At 44.1% G+C, this 23,452-nt stretch overlaps 1 protein-coding gene across 2 annotated transcripts in view; it reads right to left on the bottom strand.

The window, feature by feature from the left end:
- Positions 1 to 3,208: 3,208 nt before the first annotated feature.
- LOC144673859 (rab effector MyRIP-like) overlaps positions 3,209 to 23,452 on the bottom strand; it is a 403,745-nt gene continuing 383,501 nt past the window's right edge. The window contains exons 14-17 of one of the 2 annotated variants that reach the window (XM_078535501.1): positions 17,032 to 17,133; positions 16,873 to 16,933; positions 7,358 to 7,479; positions 3,209 to 3,936 (exon numbers count right to left, since the gene is read on the bottom strand). In XM_078535501.1, coding sequence (XP_078391627.1) covers positions 3,919 to 3,936; positions 7,358 to 7,479; positions 16,873 to 16,933; positions 17,032 to 17,133 — 303 coding nt within the window. In that variant the 3' untranslated portion in view covers positions 3,209 to 3,918. The remainder of the gene's footprint in view (positions 3,937 to 7,357; positions 7,480 to 16,872; positions 16,934 to 17,031; positions 17,134 to 23,452) is intronic. The other variant, XM_078535509.1, reaches the window with a different exon arrangement.

Raw genomic sequence — 23,452 nt, 5'->3', positions numbered from 1 at the left:
TGTCAAAGTCATTTGGCAGAATGCCTCATCACCAGAACTTGCCAACAAGCACCAAGATGTAGCTTGGCTGGTGGTGAGAAAGGCCCTCCCCGTCAGGAGTCTCACCCCCTCTGCACGTTGCCCTCGAGGTGGCTGCGGTGGGGACGAGACCGTTGTTCACCTCCTTGTGGAATGCGCCTTTGTAAAGAAGGTCTGGAGAGAGATGCAGTTGTTTTTGTTGAGGTTCATCCCGAGCAGTTCTGTAACACAGGACTCTGTGCTCTAAGGGCTGTTCCCAGGGACACACACTGAGACAAACATCAACTGCAACTGCAACTGTTGGTCTTCCAGCGCAAAGAGTTGTCCCCGACAGAGTGTTGCAGACTGGCACATTCCAAGGTCCAGGACTACGTTCTGAGGGACGCATTAAAGCTTGGGGCAGCCGCCGCAAAGGCGCAATGGGGAAAGGTCTCTGTCTAAGACCGTTCTGCCATAGTGCACCCAGGGGCTGGGAATTGTATGGACTGTACCACTCACAAAGATTGTATGTAGTGAATACTAAATGTATCATAATTGTATTGAAGCACCTCATGATGTATGTCGATAACTCCAATACCATGGCACTGTCTGAATGTCTGTAATGACCATATTGAAATGACTGTAATATTCATTGATTGTATTGAAGCACCTCGTGATCCATGTGTAAAAGTTGAATATGATTGCACTTTTTGTGATGGCCATTTAGAAATGTTTTGTAATGTTCTTTCAGATATTTTATGAATAAAGCATATTTTTCCAAAAATAAAACAATAGACGGGAAAGGGTCAAGGGTGGGCAGGTTTAAAAAGTTAAATACAGTGAAATCATCCCCTAAAGATCGTGCATATGCTGCTTTTATCATGCCTGTGGGCATCAGGGTGGTCGAGTGACCCACCATGGAGAGTTCCTCAGATCTGGCCTCTGCTGAGCAGCCCAAAAATTGGCAGACGAGCTGAATGGGCGATACCAGTCAGGCCCAGCTAATAGCTCAGGCCCTGGAAATCCTGCTCTGTTACTGGTATAACTGTGCAATAGGGACTGTGGATCGCCGGGTCAACCTACTTTAATGCAGTCAAGTTCCCAGTAGTTAGTGTCTGTTCCTGTGACAGCACCTCCGTTTTATTTATCCTTCTCTGGGCAGCTATGATATCACTGTGGCCTTGAAAGGCAAAGCATATAAGCATTAAGTGTAACTGTTCAGGAGGCTAGAGGTGCTGTGACTTAATTGCTCTTTGCGGGGATTCTGGTCAACATCTTCGGGGTGGGGGGGTGAGGAGCTGTGCTCCAGTGGATCCATTCCACTGACACAAGGGAGGTGGGCAGAACCCACAGCAGCCCAGCTTTAAGGCCACTGGCCCTACCCAGATTTGCAGCAGCAAAGCCAGTAGTGTAGCCGGGACAGGCAAACAATACTCGTAGGGGGTCATCAGCCAGGTCCAGTTTGCCAAAGCAGCTCCATGCTGTTGTGCTGCAGCAGATGCCACCTGGGAAATAGCTCACACCAGAGATCCCTCAAATATATGGGGAGGTGATGAGGTGGTGGCATAGTAGTATTATCACTGGACTGGTAATCCAGGTTCCCAGGGTAATGACCTGGGGTCAAATCCCACCACGGCAAATGGTGGAATTTGAATTCAATAAAAACCTGGAATTAAAAGTCTGATGATGACCATGAAGCCATTGATGATTGTTGTTAAAAACTCATCTAGTTCACTAATGCCCTTTAGGGAAGGACATCTGCCATCCTTACCCTGGTCTGGTGCAGATATCAAAATTGGTCTCTCCTTAACAGTCGATGGACCTTTAGACATTCTTTTCTACATTAAAGGTGCTATATATGATGCAAGCCCTCAGGAAAATATAGTTGGGAAAATAGAAGTAAATATTAGCTTGGGTCCATGAAAGAAAAATAAATCCTAGAAATCTAGAACCAGAAAATACTAATTTCAGGTGATTGGTAAAAGAAGCAATGGCTTTTTTTTTTCACTCGAGTGGTCTGGAATGTATTGCCTGAGAGTGTGGTGGAGGCAGATTCAATTGAGGCAAAAGAGAATTGGATAATTATCTGAAAAAAAAAATAGTTTTCAGAGGAATGGGGCAAAGAAGGAGGATTTGGACTAGGTGAGTTGCTCTTGCAGAGAGCCGACATGGACATGATGGGCAGAATGGCCTCCTGTTCTGTAACCATTCAATAATTCTATGAAATATCAAAGTTTCCAATTCACTGACATAGGCTTTGATGTCTGACTATATCTTGTACGTAGTTTTGTTAAACCTCAGTAAATTGTGCGCTGACTTGCAATTCGGAATGAAATAGTTGCTCAAGAAGCATGATTTCAATGCTGCATTTCTCTCAGCTCGTACACTGTTCGTGTTCAACACTGAGGCATTGGCCGGGATTTTCTGGTCCCATGGTCAACAGACCTTTTGTTGGTCCGACAAGTTATCCGTCCTGCCTGCGGCAATTCCCGCCACCTGTGGGACCGGAAAATCCCGGCTATCGTGCATGGGGCTGTTAGTTAAAACAAACATGACCAAGCAGAACAGCTGTATTCTGCAAGCTATAATCCCACCTTTAGCAGTAGAGCAACAACACACAAAACAGGATGCGTAGCCTCCCGGTAAGCAGTCAAAAACTTCTCGCGCAATTGGCCGTGGGTAATACACCGAGTTCTCATGCTTTTGTCCAGCATTTAACGGAGAATTTGATGTATCAAATGACCTGTTCATTCAGAGTTGCGCAGATATCAAAATTGGTCTCTCCTTAACAGTCGATGGACCTTTAGGCATTCTTTTCTACATTAAAGGTGCTTTATAAATGCAAGTTTTTGTCGGTGTTGTATGTGGAGGTGTTTTCTAAGAAAATATCATGAGTTGAACGATTTATTCAAATTGCAAGGGCGTCTAAGCACACCACTAATTCACCATCGGTGTTGTGCCCATTGTTTCCCTATTCCAGCATGAAACATGCAACAACATTCATCAGTGGATGAATCATAATGATTTATGACTAATTGTTGAGTTGTAATGCTCACGTTTTATCTGGAATGTGAACCTTTGCCACTCATTAATGCCTGTCCTCTCAAGCCAATCATTCTTTTAGGGTAATCTCTGACACTGTGCCTCTTTCACTGTGACACTTTCAGCATCTTTGCTCCTATAGCTGACAGAAGCATTCGATTCCCCCCTATAATTTTTCACAAAGAGGTTGTTTTTTTTTTAAAGCAACAAAAATATATTAGTCAGCAATATCTCGCTTTTCATTCCACAGATTCCAGTCGAAAGTTCCTTGAACTCAATGTAAAAGTGATTTCAGTTAACATTTGAGACTAAAATTATTTGTATGAAAATAAATGTGCACAATAAAATAACATTTAAAAAAGATTCAATGATGTCACCGCTCTCGGGAACCACCACCAATGAACTGATCTGACAGCAACCAACAATATGGCTGAGGTACAATTTACCTTCAACTTGTTTTTTGACAACCATTTTTTAGTTGAATAAGATAATACAGTTGGCAAATCACTTACAAATAACCGTGCTTCCAACTACATCGAGTTTGTGCTACCATGTAAAGACAAAATCACGCACACGACGACCACGAGTTCTGTACAGCAAACAGGTCAAAGTGCTTTTCAAATGGTGAGGGCCAATGTTAGGGAGGCCAGTCGCCATTCTCAAAAGGTCTCTTTGAAATTAAGGCAAAACTTTTTTTTTTACCACAGTAAAGGTACAATCCTGAAGGGTCACAGAGTGAATTCAGGGAGGTATCCGGTGAGAGTCCGATCATATGGGATTTTGAGCAGTGGCAGGATAATAATTTCCATGGCTGTTATATCAAGGCACTCTAGTGGACAGCCATAGGCAGTGAGTTATCTTCAGAGTGGTGTCCAGTTCTTAATACGGCAAAGACTCCTGCAGCAGAGGAGAGAGAAAGAATTCATTGACCAACCAAGGTTGAGAAAGGTACTGGAAATCTGAAATAAAAGGCAGAAAAAGCTGGAAATGCTAAGCAGGTTTGGCCACATCTGTGGAGAGAGAAACAGAGTTAGTGGGATGAATTTTCACCTGGGCGTGCAGGCACGCGCGCCGACACACGAGTGTGAGATAGCGCGCGGCGCTGTCAGGCGAGTGTCCCGATGTCATCGCGCGATATTTCGGTTGGCGGGCGCGCGCGGGAGTCGACAGTGTGCTCGCCGACAATTAAGAGGGCTGTTAAGTCCACTAATAAATTAATTAAATAAAAACTTTTCAATCTGAATAGGCTTCTGATTTTTGAAGAAGCCTCGTCCACGGGCGGGGTGAGGTTTCCGATCTGAATTAAAAAAATAAAATAAAATAAAAGTTTTCAGGACTCATTTTCAACGTGTCCCTGCTCGTGTGACAGAGTCCCTTTTCCCTCCTGTTGGATGTTTTCCTTTTTTTTAAAAAGCTTTAGTTTTAATGTGGAGTACCTTGCTCCCCGAGGCAGCTCTGTGCCTTCAGGGAGCTGTGAGCATACCCCGCGCCTGCGCTGACTTGGTGCCCAAACCCCCTCCCCTCCCCCTCCTCTCCCCCCCCACACCTACGCAGTGCTGAGTGTTTCAGTGCACGATTTGTGCTGGCTGGCCATTAACTGGCCAGGCAACGTCAAATTGCGGTCGGGCCCCGAACGTGGGCAGCTGACTGTTTGGCGGCTGCTCCCGCGGGTCCACCCGCCATGCCCGCTGGACAAGGGGAAGATCCTCCCCATGTCTCAGGTCGATGACTTCTCTTCAACACACAGAAGGACGGCGCCTCCACAAGTTCCAACAAAACGTCCCATTGACCTTCCGCAGAAACTGCCGGACCCGCTGAGCGTTTCTAGCATCGTCTGCTTTAGTCAGAAGAAAATATCGCGCAAAGCAGCCTTTGACGGCTCCTTCAGGCAAGGACCTTTCCTGCTCAGGCTGGGTGGGGTGTTCAGAGAGCCCACTGGATTTCCACCCCAAACAATGGGGAATTGTGCTAAGGACTATTTTTAAAAAATGCAATTCATTTAACTCAATTACAGAATCATTCTCTGCTCGTACATGGTGAGACCACCTCCCTGCATCCTCCGTGCTGTCAGCAAAGTTCCACATTGTTGGGCCTTACATCTCCGCACTCAGCTGACCTTGGGCCTTATTGTGGTACTTTGTAAGGTAAACCGTCGCTGAGCAATCAACTACTTAAGGAGCTCATAACATGCAAAGGTTTATTATTAGGGTTCTGATGAAAGGTCATTGACCTGAAAAGGTTAACTCTACCTTTTTTTGCCACAGATGCTGTTTGATCTGCTGAGTATTTCCAGCGTATTTTTGATTTTATTTCAGGTTTCCAGCATCTGCAGTGTTTTGCTTTCATATTAAGGTTCATTATGTGGCTGCACAGCACCACGTTGGTAATCTTGTTTTTTTCACCTTCTTGGCTGCATTTAGCTTTTGACAGTGCACAGAAAAGGGTTAAATCTGCACATTGGAACATTTGGGTGAAAGGCCAACCAGGAGCTCAGAGTTCTATCGCCCTCATCATAGGGCTGGATTTTACGATGGGCCCCAAGACCCCGGCATGGGGACCAAATGGGTCTCTGAGCCCACCACCTGCTGGAAGCACGCCCGCTGGCACAATCTTCCTGGAGACAGCCTCCCGATAGGCCTATTAAGGATGACAGGCAGGCTCCACCACATGGCCTGCAGCTCTGGAGCCTGAGGCAGGAGAGGTGGGTGCTGCTGAGGTAGGTCCGAAACTGCGAGGGCGCCTCAACCTGGAGGTGTAATGCGCGCATCAGCATGGGGAATACGATAGCGTCACATCTTTGATCAAAGATTTGGAATGGGAATGACTGACCAGGAAATAGACTGACCGGTGTTCTACAAAATATGCAATGAACTGGTGGGAATTGACAGAAATAAGCATTTTCTGCCCTCCTGCAGTGACAAAAGATGAGGGAGTCATCCACATAAACTACAAAGGCCATTTGTTCCCAAGACGCCGTATCAACAATCTTCCTTCCCAAGGACAATCCCTCAGGGAACAAGTTGCCAACGGGAGTAGTCACAGCCCCATCACTTGAAACCTTCAAGACCCATCTTTATAAGTTTTTCATTATCATGACCGCCCTGTCAGCAGGTCACATTCGGTGGAGTTGGTGCTAACCACATTCATAAATGTTGGTGGAATACGGCTGTTAGTCTGTGACGCCAACCCCACAAAAGCAGAAGCAGAAGCGCCATTGAAGGTGTTGTGAATTTAAAAACGGAGGAGGATCGAAGCCAGTAAAGCCCCTGGGAGCAGAGGGGAAATCCCTCTGGAAGATTAGTTTGGACCTGGAGGTGCGGCTTTTCATGCCTGTGACCCGCTGGGGCATGGAGCGTCCGGCTCTGAAACCCCCCCACCAAACCTGCTACAGGGAGGCCACGTCCAGTGGGCAAAGCGCCAGTGAGGCTGCAAGATTGCTCCTTATTGGGGCTTTAAATTATCTCATTTGCCTCTGTGGTGAGGGCTGCCAATCCTGTTCCCCGCCCACTCCCGGTGGTGGGAATGCGTCAGGAAGCAGTCCTGATGAGGCTCCTCCATTTTTCCTCCCCCCAACCCCCTCCACCACCAGCTCCCCCCCCTCCCAACCAAGCCTCAATCCCATCTCCATGGGGCTGAAACAATGCAACCCGGTGTGCCAGTTGTGAAGGTTCAGTCTCAGTCTTTTGACTCAGTTAATGATTTTATTTAGTTAAGGAAAGCAGAAAAGCAAGACTGTACCTCAATTAATAGCAGCCACTGTGACCTAATAGTGTGCACCAGCTGTTGTGTTATACTGGGAAATGGAAAACAACAGACCTATTCCAGGACAGGATTATAGATTTGACAGAGGTGTTCAAAACCATGAGTGGTCTGGACAAGATAGATAGGGAAACTGTTCCCGTTGGTGGAAGGATCGAGGAGAAGAGGGCACAGATTTAAGGTAAATGGAAAAAGAAGCAATGGTGACATGAGGAGGAACTATTCTACACAGCAAGTGGTTGGGATCTGGAATGCGCTGCCTGAGAGTGTGGTGGAGGCAGGTTCAATCAAGACATTCAAGAGGAAGGTGGATTATTATCTGAAAAGGATGAATGAGCAGAGCTACAGGGAGAAGGCAGGGGAATGGCACTAGGTGCAGTGCCCACACAGAGAGCTGATGCAGACATGGTGAGCTGAATGGTCTCCTTTGTGCTGCAGCAATAATTCTGTGATTCTGTGACAAAGCCTTCCCAATTTTAAATCCCCAATACAATGCAGTCAGAGCCCATTATTGATTAATTTTAAATCACAGTACATTGGACGAACTGAGAAAGCTTACTGCAGAATCATCAACAATGCTTGTGTCTTCCTTTAGGTTGTGCCGTGATGTTGTATCTTGTAACAAGCCATTCCTGCTGTATGTCCTGACAGACATGCCTGGAGCGTTGTTAACTGTCTCTCCTGTAACATTCAGATACAAAGAAAATCGTCAACAAAGGCACCTGAGCCCCCTCAATTTAAACATTCACTCCCTCCACCGCTGACGCACAGTGGCAGCAGAGTGTACCACCTACAAGATGCACTGCAGCAACTCGCCAAGGCTCCTTCGACAGCACCTTCCAAACCCACCACTTCTATCACCAAGGAGGACAAGGGCAGCAGATACATGGGAATGCCACCACCTGCAAGTTCCGCCCCTAGCCACACATGATCCTGACTTGGAAATCTATCGCCGTTCCTTCACTGTCGCTGGGTCAAAATCCTGGAACTCCCCCCCCCCTAACAGCACTGTGGGTGTACCCACACCACAGGGAGTGCAGAAGGCAGCTCACCACCACCTGCTAAAGGGGGATTAAGCATGTTGAACAAATGCTGGCCTAAACAGCGACACCCACATCCTGTGAAAGAACTTGTAAAAATAAAAATCTCTTAGCTGGAGTGTGAAGGAGAGGAGGCCAAGAGGATCTTGCACTCCCAGGGCAAATGCAGTTCTCAAAGCGAGGAGTGAATCAGGAGTAGATCCACAACTCAGTGTCAGCCACAGCTCAGTTGGTAACACTCTCGCTTCCGGACCAGAAGATTGTGGATTCAAGTCCCACTCAAAAACTTGGGTGTAAAAATCGAGACAGACTCTCTCAGTGCAGTGCTGAGGGTGCACTGCACTGTAAGGAGCTGTAGTCTTCGGATGAGGTGTTAAACTGAGGCCTTGTCTGCTCTCTTGGGTAGACGTGAAAGATCCCACGACACCATCTTGAAGAAGGGCAATGGAGTTATCTCCAGTGTCCTTGTCAATATTTATCCCTCAACCAACATCACAAAAAGAGATAACCTGGTCATTATCACACTGCTCCATTGTGGGAACTTGCTGCGTGCAAATTGGTTGTTGCATTTCCTACACTACAACACTCGCTACACAAAAGTGCTTAATTGGCTGTAAAGCGCTTTGGGGCATTATAGCCATGTTTCTCCAACACACGGTTCAAGCATTTGCAGTTATGTGTCCAAAATGTGATATCACTGCAATTGGGCCTTATGGCTTTAAGCTTCAAAGGATAGTTCACATAAGTTTTAAATTATTTCCCTAATATCCCCTTCCCGCCTGGACACTGGTTGATGTGATTCTTTTTCTATGAAAAATCTCTGTATGTCACGTGATCACCAAATCAAATACAGCCATCAACAGGGATGTGTGACAGCATCAGATCTACCGAAGTTATGGGGGCATTAAGGATTAAAGAATTACGTAATTTACAGGAAGAAAGTTGAGAAGAATGTGGCTGCGTGGACGGAGGCTGAAACCAAAGTGTAAGGGTAAATGGATGTTTCCTGGATAAGGCAAGATGCAGGTAGTGCTGCAGGAATCTGTTCTGGGGACCCAATTTGTTTTTCCATTGATTTCAATGATTTGGATGCAGGCGGAGAGGAATTCGATCAAAGTTTGAGGAAGCAGCAAAAGAGTTGGCACGGCGATCCGCGAGGAAGAATTTAGGAGACTCCGGGTGGACACAGGCAGTTGGCAGAGCAAGCAGGGAGGTAATAGATGCAACTCGATGGGCAGGTTTTCCCGGTCGGCGAGCGGGGGAGGGGCCCGCTTGCCAAACGACGCGGGGGTAAGTCGGGCGTGCATCCCGACGTCACCCCGGCTGAATCGGCTGCGCGCCTGCCGAACTGTCAACGGCCTATTAAGACCATTAAAAAACTAATTAACTTGACTGATGGACCTGCCCGTCCAACCTTAGGGTTGGCGAGGAGGCCAGGAGCCCAGGTGGGCCTCGGAGAAAGCATGAAACCTCATCCACGGGCGGGACGAGGTTTCATGAGGGCTTTTAAATGTTTAATGTTTAAATAAAAGTTAAGGACATGTCCCAGCTCATGTGACAGTGTCACATGAGCTGGGACATGTCAGGGAAATTTTTTTTAATTACCTTTCTGTCAACTTTTTATTCGGAGCCGATCTCCCCGAGGCAGCACTTTGCCCCAGGGAGATCTGTGCGCTCTTCCGCGCGCATGCCTTAATTGGCCCGCCCACGTAAAATGGCGGTGCCCCCAGCACCCCCGGCCGGGGGCGCCGATCGGAAGGCTGACCATTGGCGCCCGCTCCCGCACTTCCCCCCCCACCCCAATGTGGGGCAAATGTTCCCCAATGTAGACAAATGCAAAGTTGTATAGGAAAATAGGAGCTAACATAAGTAAGATTCTTAATAGAACGGAGGAACATAGAGAGACCTGCGCAGTTGACACATCTTTAAAAGGTAGAAAATGCCATAGAAAAGTAAAGAGGGTTGTCATGTTTTGAGGTTTTTGATCATGTTTTCCCTCATGGAAACATTTTTTATGATTGAACTATGTTTAAGTGTTTTAAACAACATGAATTTGCCTAGATTTAAAAAGGCTGCGGATGGCAACCATACCTAGGTGATCTATTAAAGCCAGGCATGAGAACTGCTACCTGTGTCAATAAGGGAACAACGCTGAGCTACCTTTGAGATGGAATATTGAGTTTTGCATGAAATTGGTTCCAAAGAACAGGGTCTGGTGTGGCATGGTGGGGTGTGGCAGGTGGGGGGGGAGACGAACAGGGGCGGTTGGGGATCCAGGAGCTGACTTGATAAGCAGCTCTTCTGACCAACCCTCTTGAAAGGAAGAGGGTGTCAGGAAGCAAACCACAACGTCCTGTGGGAAAGGAAACAAAAGACCAAACACCCAGATGTTGAGGTCAGCTGGTGAGGTTGGCTGAGAAAGAGAGCAATAAAGTACAAGCAGATTATATTGAGGAGAGAGGCAACAAGACCCCACATTTGCCTTGGTCTGCCTTGACGCCAAATCAGACTGAAAACTAATGCTTTCAGCGGACTAACCATTACTTTGCTTATTCACAAAAAGGGAAACACAAGTTCATTTAATTAAATGAGATTCAGTTACTTGTTAGAATCATATCTCTCAAGACTGAAGTTTTCTTTTACAAAATGGAAGGACATGGCATGATCGGGATGCTAACCTGGGATTTCTTTTTAAAAAGTCATAAGTTCATCTTGGAACTGTAAGCAAGCAGGCCTCTTCCAAGTAATCACCTGACCTGTATGGTGCATGAGAAGGAGCTGTTTGTTTGTTTGAACTGCAAAGCACTCTACTTAATGATAAGCTGGGAGGCAAAAGGCAATCACATAGGAGAGAGGCAAAGAACCGAAATTGTGAGCCTGCTTGTTTTGAAGGGCAGTTTTGTTGAAGAACAAGCTGAGGAAAGAAGGCTACCTTGACTGGTTCCCTCTCTCTATCTTGCCTAAAATTCTGGGTGGCTATCAATCTGTGACCTGAGAACCCTCACCTGAGTGTAACTAGTCTGCATTTGGACCTGCACAGCTGAGACCAGTTGGTGAGACCTTCCAGGCTTCCACCGAGACCAGGAGCCCATCTTCACACGAGGGACTCCCCTGCAGACTTTATCCTTTATTTCATAACACCCATTCTCCAAAGTCCATCTCTGCAGAGAGACGGGGTGTGTGTGTGTGTGTGTGTGTGTGTGTGTGCATTGGGGGAATTCTTTAGGAAGAGATAGATAGTTACACTTCCTGATTGCAATTGTGTGTTAACCAGTACTTGCAACTTGTTAGAAGAAGTTTTGTTTTAAAATAAATGAATCATTCTGAGTTTTTGAAAGAAGCCTGGTCAGTCTCTTTTCTTCTGGGTGCTGGAGGTATAGGTACACAATAGGCCATTTCAGTGAGGAAATTAAACATTTAAATTAATGGTACGGCCTGCGGAGTAGTGGGGCTTGATATTTCACACACTCCTCTTATCCCGGTCGTAACATACTCTTCAGATTGAATTAGCGACTGAAGGAAAAATGCTTAACAGTTTTGATCTGGCTTCATCTCACCAAGTGTTTCTCGTTTCACCTTCGAAATGGTCAGGGGAAGTGAGCATGGGGGTGTGTGCGGAAGTCAGGATATCCAGCTCAGATTACAAGGGAATCTTGTTGTTACAATCTTTGACTTACACCATTGTATAATTAGATACTTGTATGGATATATTTGAGTGTAAGATGCTCAGGGTGCTTACAGGAGCGACTGGCATTATTATGTCTGACAGATTATCTAAGGCAAATCGATGACTTATAACAGGGATACTGGGATTTTTATATATGGGGAAATTGAATATTAAGGTAAAGAAGTAATGTTGAAATTGTACAACATATAGGCTGGATCACAGCTTGTATATTATAGTAGGATGTGAGAAGTGTGAATAGGGTACAGAGAAGATCCACAATGATTGCCATGACTGAGAGGTTATAGTTATGAAGAAAGGTTCAGAAAATTGGATCTTTTCCACAGGAGCAGAGAAGGTTAAAGGGGAATCTTGTAGATATTTTCAAAATTATAAAAGGTTTTGAGAGGGTAAATAGTGAAAAAATTACTCCCCCAGTTAGTACATCGATAACAAGCAGAACAGATTGAGGATTATCTCTAGAAGAATGAAGGAAGAAGTTAGAAAAGAATGTTTTCACACTGATGATTATTAGAATATAATGTTTTACCACAAGTAGCTATGTTTGCAGATGAAACTAAACTACGCACAATGGTTAGGATTGCAGAGGATGGTAAACTATTGTCAGCAGATCTCTGTGTTGAGAGAACGGGTTCATGTTTGGCAAATCCTATTTAACTTAGGAAAGAGCAGTGTCATACATGTCCGCAGGTCTAATGCTTGCACATATATATATATATACTCCACAGGGAATGTAATTGGAGCCAGTGGTGAAAGAAAGAGATTTGGTAGATAGAGTGCATCAATCGCTAAAGGCTTATGATGAATGCCATGAAGCTACAGCTAGAGCAAACAGGGAACTAGGTTGCATTCACAGAACATTTCACTTTGGAAGAACATATACCATTTTGGCCTGTTACAGAACATCAGTTTAGGCCACAATTAGAATTTTGCGTCCAGTTCTGGATCCCTCGTATGACAGAGAATATTGAGGCTTTGGTAATGGTACAGAGAAGTATGGGTGCATAGCTTCAATTTCCAAATCTGAAAAGCCTTAGCTCCCCGGATTTGCTTAAGGAACTGAGTTTAAGAATTTCCAGAAAGTCAGAGACTCAAGAGCTTTGACTGAGGTTTAAAAAAATATGGAAGGGGCTAATTATTTCAGTTGGGTAGGTTAGGCAGGGACAGGGGCTGCGCTTGCGGGTTAAGTAAAGGCAGGACTAGGTTGGATGTTAGATGGTTCTTCTACAAGAGATTAGAGGACTGTCTTCAGGAGAAAGTTTGGTCTGTTTGTGGCTGGGCCGGAGGTTACCTTGAACAAGAAGTCAGCGCCCTGTAGTATAACTCAGACTCAATGTGACCTTTCGGACCAGTTTCGATCACCAAAACAGGCCCCGGGAAGAATTTTTGAGGATTTATTTTTTAATCCTAATTGGCTTGAATTTTTAAATCTGGTTCTTTTGGATGACCCAGGAGAAAGGCTAGGGACTGCTGCGTAGAGTATCACAACAGTATCGGACAAGCTAGATGGACCACTTAGCATTTTTCCCTCTGACGTCATTATATATTCAAATTGAGGCAGAGTCTACAACAAGAGACTGGATAAGTGTGAAAAGAGAGACTATAAATCAATATTGAGAAACAGCAGATTGATGGGATTAGAGGAAATAGTTCCATCTTAATGATGTAAATTATCTTCTTCTGAGCAGTAATCTGCCATACGTAAAGAATTCATAAGAACATAGGAAATAGGAGCAGGAGTAGACTACATGGCCCATCGAGCCTGCTCTGTCATTCAATGCGATCAAGGCTGACCTTGGACTTCAACTCCAATTCCCCACCTGCTCCCCATATCCCTTAATTCCATGAGACACCAAAAGCCTGTCTATCTCAGCCTTAAATATATTCAACGATGGAGCATCCACAACCCTCTGGGTTTGAGAGTTCCAAAGATTCACAACCCTTTGAGTGAAATAATTTCTCCTCATCTCAGTCCTAAATGATTGGCCCTCTTATCCTGAGACTGTGCCCCCGTGTTTTAGATTCCCCGACCAACGGAAACAATCTCTCAGTGTCCACTCCATCAAACCCCTTCACCATTTTGTAGGTTTCAATGAGATCGCCTCTTATTCTTCTGAACTCCAGAGAATATAACCCCAGTTTACTCAGCCTCTCCTCATAGGACAACTCCCTCATCCCAGGGAACAATTTAATGGACCTTCGCTGCACCACCTCCAATGCAATTATATCTTTTCCTAAAAGTGGAGACCAAAACTGCACTCCAGATGCAGTCTCATCAAAACCCTGTACAACTGTAGCAAGAATTCTTTATTCACCCAATATGATATTTTTTCTGTGAATCTTGAAGTGCATACATGCAGGTGTGTGGTAAAGTGGAGTGCTATGTACCTTTAAGAGAATGTAGTTAGTTGACCATGTGACTGTATTGACCAATCGCTACAAGGCGTGGGCTGCTTGGGTGACTGTAAGTCTAGAGCTGGAGGTGATTGAAGAGGCACCATGGTGTTAGCACTCTGTTCTTGCACACTTGGTGTTAACACTCTGTTCTTGCACATTTGGTGTTAGTGCTCTGTTCTTATTTCCAATAAACCACCAGTGTTTGTTCAGTTAATCAGTTTCTCTGCCTACATTGTTTCAAGCACCGACTAATGTGTTAATATTAAGGGCGCAGCTAGTGTTCGCCAGACAGCGAACCTGATAACCAAAAACATAAAAAGGTGGTACAGCTGGAGGGGCAAAGACAGAAAGCAAAAGGTGCAAGGAAAGACGAGAAAGAAGTGAGAAAACAAAGAACAAGGGGCACAGAAATAGGCTGGAGAGGTAGCAACAAGAAAGTAGAGAATAAGGGAAAACTAAGCTGGCTTTCGGATATTTATTTTCGCTCAGGCAGGAAGGGGCTGCCCTGGGTAAAAGATGAGTGAAGACATCCACAGCCACTGCTAGGAGTTAACAAACTGTTCCGGGCTCGAGCTAGGGTTCTTAATTCTTGTAGTTCCAGCTTTGATGCACCTGAGGACCGTCTGAATCATGAATTTATCATTACACATGGCGCAGGGAGTTTGACAAAAGGTGCAATCCTTCTAGTAAAATGACAAGCTTTCTATGGAGGCCATTAATCAGATGAAAAATCATCTTGAAATGGCTACTAATGAAAGGTGTCCTACTTTTAAGTAATGATTCAAAGTCAGTGTGCAACACTGCAAAAAGCATCTTAATTAATTGTTAACATTAAGAAGGCTCTCTTCAGACTTAGTGGAGTGTCTAATTAATCATTTTGAGTTCCATTTACAAAAAGGTTAGAATCATTAACTATCAAATGTCAAAAAAAGTGGTGAGACAGGCACCAATCTACTTTACTTCAGAAGTGACATGTGGTATTTTTAGATAACTGCTAAACTTCCAGAGTTTATCGAGTTTTGAGTTTCTCGTGACAGCCTAAGGTAGGTTTCTGTAAGAGAACCTTGCCTTTGTAAACCAGAAGCTGTGTCTTGTCATTGGGCTGGATTTTACAGCACCCCCCTCCCACCCCGCACCCCCCACCCCCCACCACCTGTCAGGCGTATTTTCGGCAGGGTGGTATGTAAAATATGACAGTGGGTAGCCCACCGCCTTCCCACCCACCCCTGAGCTGTCCTTCCATAGTACGCTGGAATTGGCAGCCTGGCCGCCATTTTTAAAAAGATAATTAACAGGCAACTGAGCTTGTTAACAAGCCAACTGCCCATCACGTGATCATATAATAGAGTAGGTGTGGGCAGGCGGGCGGGGGTAGGTACACCATCTTTTTAACCCAAATAGTCGAAAGGCAGGAAGAGAAGGGGTGATTTAACCCGAATGAGCATCTACATTGAAAGTCAGGAACAGAGTTTTTTGTCTGAGATAAGTGAAGATTCCTGATTTTAATCTCTTCAGTGTTCAAGCTAACACTTCTCATAGCTCTTTCAATGCAGAAACTTTCAGGCAAACTCAACAAACTTTGCACATTTGTAACGAATCAGTAACAAAAATCTGTTTCCATTGATGCAATGTTGAATATGGGAAGCTACTGACATCTGTTAGATCTGGAGCAAGTACTTAAATCTTCACACTGAAAAACATTACTGCAAATGAAATTCACAAAATGAATCAATTTGATCCTATAATCGGAGATAGTCTAATTTTTATGTATATGAAGCAAGTAATTGAAGCTTCCTAATAGGAACTATAAGTAATGCTGGAATACACGGGTTCTGTTCAGTATTTACTACCCAACTGTGAACCAGAAAGCAAACACTCTTAAACTGTTCGCTTTTTGTTAGACTTGCAATTTAACTCCAATTAAATTTTATTGTTAGAAGCATAACTTTTCCTATTGAGACTTCTGCACCATTAGATTATGGTTCCATTGGTAATTACATTTTGTGGAATGGGAAAAAGAGTTTTCCTGATTGGTAAAAAAACTGTAACAAAAATAAATCACACAAATAAGGAGACTGCCCTTTGATCCTGCTTCATAACTGTGCAGGAGCTGCTTCATGTTGGAGATCAGGATAATCTTAATGTAATAAAGTTACACTTGTGGAAAACGCCATAATGATTGCATTAAAGAAATGCAATGAGGGAGAGAATTAGAGTTGTATTTCAGTCGAGGGTTATAAAGCGTTACAATTGTGGGGATAGTGAAGGGAGGTGGAGTGGATGTAGATGATTAGCCACGGTCACATTGAATGGTGGAACAGGAACAAAGGGCCAAATGGCTTATTTCTTCTCCTATTTCTTATGCTTCTAAGGTTTTAAAACAAATGATTGGGGGTCTAAGTTATGCCATAACCTGCAACAGGAAAGCTCAAGTGGTTCATAATTTCATCAGACTGGGCTATGTTTTTGTAATACGTGGATCAAGCCAGTGTTTATCTGCCCTTAAGCCACTAACTGATGATTTCAAGTCCACATGATTTCAAGTCCACAGGACATGGTGTAATCCCGAAAGACGGCCGGTCAGGCTGAAGTACAGATCAACCTTTGTATACGCTCCAACTTAATTCTTCCTGAATCATGTCAAGTTATGTACATGTCATCTTTGTATACACACTTAAGGGACTGACATCAGGTTAGTACATAGCAGTCCTCTATTTACTTCTAAAGGACAATTGTCAGGGAAGTATATCACTCCTCGAATCTTTACAAAAGTTCCCCTTTAAATGCTGTCAGTCAGAAAAACTAGACAATAGGCATAGTCAAGTGTATTGTTTACGAAAAGACAATTATAATTAACAATTATTTGACTTTTCATCAAGCCTATTCTATGTTATAATGAATACTGGAATTCTCAGAACTCAAGTTACAATATAACACACTCTCTGTTAATACCTTGCTTTGGTGGAGCTGGTAGCTTTCTCCTCTGTTGCCTTGAAGAATCAATGGTCTCTGCCTAAAACAAAACATAAAAGGTACACTCCCACCATCAAGCCAGTTTAACAGATGTTCATTATTTCACTTACAATCTCAACATCCAAGCTCTTCCTTTACCTTCACATCTGGCTGGTTACGTTTCTTCAGCAGTCGTTCACAGGGAACCACGTTTAAACCTGCCACATTAAGAGCTGAAATTCTGCGTTCAATATCTGAAACCTGTCAGATGGATAAATGATACACAATGCGTTATCAATTATGAACAATAGATCTAAAGAGTCACTACTGCTAAATGTTGCAGTGATCAGCTGCTTTATGTTGTTTTATATACACATTTCAGGAGCACAGGCTGCACATAATCGCCTTCAGTTTGGAGCGTGAATGTGCTCACATCACATTATGTATTTTGCTTCTGATTTTCTAATAAAAACTATTCAGGACATGGTGTATTTCTAAATTTCTTGTGCAATAGATCTCAAATTTGCACATTTATCAAGACCTGCTTATGCTCAATTTGGCAACGCGTAACCTGAGTATCTTGCTTGACCTTGAGATGATTTTCAAACCCCGCCTTCAGTCCATATTCAGTGCCTCTGTTCCCACCTTACCCCTAACTCCAATTTTGTCATCTTTCCAATGCCCTCATTGGTGGCACACCTAACAATATCCTTCACAAATCATCCAGAACTTGGGCCATCCACATCCCAACCTTCAGAAAGTCTCTCTCACCTATCACCAAGTTGCATTGAATCCTTGGAAATCTTCATCCTTGTCTACAAACCTCTCCAGCATTCAACATGCTCCTCCTTACCATTACAACATTTTGCTAGTCCTATGCACAGGAGTTTGCTCTTTCGTCTTGTATTCTCTCATCCACTGTCAATTTCCTCACTCCCTTCGTTTTATCGTCAGCAGTACACCCTTGAACTATTTTGCTCCTACACTCTAGAAAGCTTTGACTGAATTCCTCTGCCTTGCTAAATCGCTCCACACCCTCAAAGCCAGTAAAGTACTTTTGAAGTGTAATCACTGTTGTAAAGCAGTGCAGTTGAGTCAGCAAGTGACTGTCATGGAAACGTAATAGCTTCCTTAATAAAACTCAAATAAAAGTGGAAACTTTTGGCTTCTTTGAGGCTCAGGTGAAGCCAGAGGCCTGTGTAAGGTAATAGTATCGCTTTGCTAATGTAAAGTGAATATTATTTATCTTCCTTTGACCTCAGCATAAGTGAGCTGAGAAATCAAGTCAGCTCTGGGATCAGTATTCACAAAGGAAAAGTCTACCAACAATAAACTCTTGTATTTATATAGCATCTTTAAGTTTGCAATATGTCCTAAGGTATGGTACGGGCGCAACTGGGCGATATTAGAGTAGATTACCAAAAAATTGGCCAAAGGGGTAGGTTTTGAGGAGAATATTAAAGGAGGAGAAAGACATACCAAGTTGAGATGGGCACTAGCTTTTGGGCCTTCTCAGAGGCACTGCGTTATGAAGTAGTCATGAATTTCATGTTTAACATACAAACATGCAAATTAGGAGGGGTAGGCCAATGGGCCCCTTGAGCCCACTCTGTCATTCAATAAGATCATGGCTGATCTTATTTGAACCTCTTCTCCACATTCCTGCCTATCCCCAACAACCTTTCACCCCCTTGCTTATCAAGAATCTATCTGCCTCTGCCTTAAAGATATTCGAAGACTCTGCTTCCACTGCCTTTTGAGGAAGAGAATTCCAAAGACTCACAACCCTCAGAGAAAATTGTTTTTCTCTCGCCTGTCTTAAATGGTAGACCCCTTATTTTTAAACAGCAGCCTTTAGTTCTAGATTCTCCTGCAAGAGGAAACATCCTCTCCACATCCAACCTGTCAAGACCCCTCAGGATTTTATATGTTTCAATCAAGCCACCTCTTACTCTTCTAAACTCCAATGGATACAAGCCTAGGCTGTCCAACCTTTCCTCAACCCGCCCACTCCAGGTATTAGTCTAGTCTAAACTGCTTCCAATGAGTTTACTTCCTTCCTTAAATAAGGAGACCAATACTATACACAGTACTCCAGATGTGGTCTCACTAATGCTTTGTATCACCGAAGCATAACCTCCCTACTTTTGTATTCAATTCCCTTCGCTATAATTGATAACATTCTATTAGCTTTCCTAATTACTTGCTGTACCTACATATTGCCCTTTTGTGATTCATGCACTAGGACACCCAGATACCTCTACATCTCAGAGCTCTATAATCTCTCACCATTTAGATAATAAGCTGCTTTTTTATTCTTCCTGCCAAAATGGACACATTTTCCCATATTATACTCCATTTGCCAGATCTGTGCCCACTCACCTAACCTATCTATATCCTTTTTATAGCCTCCTTATGCCTGCTTCACAACTTACTTTCCTACCTATCTTTGTGTCATCAGCAAATTTGTTAACCATACCTTCGCGCCCTTCATCCAAGTCACTTATATAAATTGTAAAAAGTGGAGGCCCCAGCACTGATCCCTGTGGCACGCCACTCATTACATCTTGCCAACCATAAAATGACCCATTTATGCCTACTCTGTTTCCTGCTAGCTAGCTAATCTTCTATCCATGCCAATATGTTACCCCCGAACCAAGAGCTTTTATTTTCCCCAATAACCTTCAATATGGCACCTTATCAGATCCCTCCTGGAAATCTAAGTACAAAACATCTACCGGTTCCCCTTTATCCACAGCACATGTTACTTCTTCAAAGAACTCCAATAGATTAGTTAAACATGATTTCCCATTCACAAAATCATGTTGACTCTGTCTGATTACCCTGATTTTTTCTGTGTGCCCTGCTATAACATCTTTAATAATAGCTTCTAACATTTTCCCTATTGATAAGCTAACTGGCCTGCAGTTTCCTGCTTTCTGTCTCTGTCCCTTTCTAATAAAGGAGTTACATTAGCTATTCTCCAATCTAATGGTACCTTCCCTGAATCTAGTAAATTTTGGAAAATTAAAACCAACGCATCAACTATCTCACTAGCCACTTCTTTTAAGACCCTAGGATGAAGTCCATCAGGACCCAGGGACTTGTCAACCCACAGTTCCAATAACTTGCTAAGTATCACTTCCCTGATGATTGTAATTTTCTTAAGCTCTTCGCTCCTTTCCTATTCCTGATTTACAGCTATTTCTGTGATGTTACTTGTATCCTTTATAGTGAAGACTGATGTAAAACACCATTATTAATTCCCCCGACTCAATTTCTATAGGACCGATGCTCACTTTGTTAACTCTTTTCATTTTAAAATATCTATAGAAACTCTTACAATGTCTTTATATACCAGCTAGCTTTCTCTCGTACTCTAATTTTTCCCTCCACATTAATCTCTTAGTCACTCTTTGTTGTTTTTTATATTCTGTCCAATCTTCTGACCTGCCTCCTATCTTTGTGCAATTATATGCTTTTTCTTTAAGTTTGATTCTAAATTGCCAGTTCGCTTTTACTAGCTCTGCTTTCATGCCCTCATAATTGCCCTTATTTAAGTTTAAATTACCAGTATTGGGACCGCTCTTCTCTCCCTCAAACCGAAAGTAAAATTCAATCATAATATGACCACTTCTCTGCAGGGGTGCCTTCACTATGAGGTCATTAATTAACCCTGTCTTGTTGCACAAAACCAGTTCTAGTGTAGCCTGTTGCCCGGTTGGCTCCGGAACATGCTGTTCTAATAAACTACCCCAAAAACACTATGAATTCCTCATCTAGGCTACCTTTGCCCATCTGTTTTTTCTAATTTATATGTAGATTAGGATTCCCCATGATAATTGCCGTACCTTTCTGACCTTATTATTTCTTCCATTATTTCTTCTTAGATACTCTGTCCTACTGTGTGGGTACTAATGGAGAACCTATACACCACCTCACAAGTGACTTCTTGCCTTTATCATTCTTCATCCCTATCCAAACCATTTCTTTATCCTGGTTTCCTGGGGTAGAATTATCCCCCCGTCGGGGAGGGGGGTTGCGTGGGGGCGGGTGTAGACCCGATCAGCACCCCAATCGGGTCCGCGCCGCCATTTTACGCGGGCGGACCAATTAAGGCCCACCCAGTGTGGCGCGCACCTGGAAGCGCTGTGTGTTCCCTGTGCGGGCGGGGGGGGGTGGATTCCCTGAGTCGGGAGTGCGCTCTTTCGCATATGCGCGTTAAAGAGCGCAGAAATCAGGGAAATTCGTTTTAAGTTTTAACAGTTCAATAAAGTGTTGAAAAATTTTTTATGACATGTCCCCTCATGTGAAACTGTCACATGAGCTGGAACATGTGAATTAATTTCAATAAAAATTTTTGAGGAAATTTAAAATCATTCATGAAACCTCGTCCTGCCGTGGATGAGGTTCCATGAAAAATGCGAAGGCCGCCTGGGCTCTTCGCCTGCCCCCCGCCAACCTTAAGGTTGGATGGGCAGCTCCGTTAATCATTTTAATTGTTAGTTAAATGGCCTTAATAGGCTTTTGACAGTTCAGCGGGCTCACCGACCTGAAAATCTGAATGACGTGCGGTGACGTTGGGACACACGCCTGACATCACCCTGCATCATTTTATGCCTCGGCGAGTGGGTCCCGCCCCCGCCTCCACTCGCTGAACTGAAGATTCCCCCTCTGAACTTAGGTCATCCCTCTCTGTTGTGCTAATATCATGTTTAATTAACAGAGCCACTCCTCCAACCTTTCCTAGCTTCCTATCCTTCCTAAATGCCACATACCCTTCAATATTCAGGTCCTAATCTATGTCATCCTATCTCTGTCATGGCTATCAAATCATTGTTATTTATCTCTATTTGCACCATCAGTTCTTCTGTTTTGTTTTGAATGCTACATGCATTCAGATACTGATCCTGTCACGGCCTGTTTATCATTTCCCATGTTAATATCTTTCTCTCTTGCCTTGTCTCTACTCTTTGATATACCACAAATTCCTAAATAGATAGGTGCAGCAGTTTCACTTCAGAATCAGAAAGCTGTAGGTTCAAGTCCTACTCCAGAACTTTGAGCACAAAATTCAGACTGATGCACCCCATGGAGTACTTAGGGAGTGCTGCACTGTTGGAGATGCTGGGCTGAATGTTGTAGGGGTGGGGTTGGTGGCTGGCAGCCCTGGAAGCAAATTCGCCGTGGAAGCCGCCCCTCTGCAGGCAGGCTAAGCAAGGGCCGAGTGGGACTTCCGCCCCTCATTGGGGAGGGGGTTGCACACTCGGGAGCTGCTGGCCAATCCGATTGGCCCCATCAGCCCCACAGCGCCAAGAGCTGCCGGGACTGCAAAAGGAGGAAAAAGGCCCATGGATCCCAGGAAACAGGTGAGTCTGGGGTCTTGGGCAGGGACGGTATGGGCAGGTCAGGGAGGGGCGGGGATTGGGTTTAAGGCTGCGGGCTGAGGGTTCTACTTAGGGAGGCTGACCCCCGACCCACTGAGGGCAGCCTCCGAAGATAGAATCGCCCCCCTCCTTTCCACCCATTGAAGAGTATTTTAAAAATTGGGCTACCCACTCCCGCCCGACTGTGCACGCCAAACGTTTTATGCATGGGGCAGCTTATTATCAGTGTCAATTAATTGGAAACAAGCCTGAGTGACTCATTATTAGCTATTTAAATATGGTGGGCAGGCTGCTGATTGCAAGGCCAACCCATCCCAGTATTATGGGGGTGAACTCGGGGGTGGGTGGGAAGGTGGTGGGGTGGGCACATGCCCTATTTTACGTGCCCCCTTGTCGAAAACACACCCGGCGTGAGCACATAAAATGCAGCCCACCGTCTGTGAGATGAGACTATCAACAGCTTCAGTGTGAAAAAAAAACCCCATGACATTATTTAAGAGAGGACCAATAGAATTCTTTGCGCTGTCCTGGCCAATATTTATCCCTCAACCAATATTACTAAAACAGAGAATCTAGTCATTAATTCACTGCTGTTTGTAGGACCTCGCTGTGTGCATTTGGCTGCTGTGTTCCCCACATCACAACAATGTCTATATTTCAAAAGTACTTCACTGGTTGTAAATTGCCTTGGGACATCCCAAGGCTGTGAAAGGTGCGATTGAAATCTTAAGTATTTCATTTTTTGCAGGCTTTTAAATCACCTGGATCCCAATGCTTGCAGTTACTTGTTAAAAAATAACTTCCCTGCTCACACGTACCCTTTATTTATTCAGAGGAGATAATCTGGTGCTAACCTGGTGACCTGTAGTATACTCTAAGGGTTACCTTTCCCTCTTGTATGGAGATGTGTAACCTGATTAGTTCATTCTGCAGCTTTCTACTATGGAATTATGCCAAGGTAGCTGCAGAATCCATTCAATAGGCCAATGGCTTTGTCCCTTCTACTAACTGCTTAACAGCTTCAATGTGAATGGGAAGCTCTCTGAAATTGTATTGCCCCACGTTCAAAGGGTCTTCAACTGCTTGTTGACTTGTACAGCGCTTTAGGGATGTCCTCAGAGCACCCCTGAAGAGGTCAAACATGCCCATCGTCTCATGCGAGCCCCTGGCTTGTGACTGACCAAAATGGAGAA

Source organism: Cetorhinus maximus, chromosome 3 (genome assembly GCF_964194155.1).
Source record: "Cetorhinus maximus chromosome 3, sCetMax3.hap1.1, whole genome shotgun sequence".
In the NCBI taxonomy this organism is placed as follows: domain Eukaryota; kingdom Metazoa; phylum Chordata; class Chondrichthyes; order Lamniformes; family Cetorhinidae; genus Cetorhinus; species Cetorhinus maximus.
Note: the sequence above shows the minus strand (reverse complement) of the source record. Positions and strands in the feature narration are given on the sequence as shown.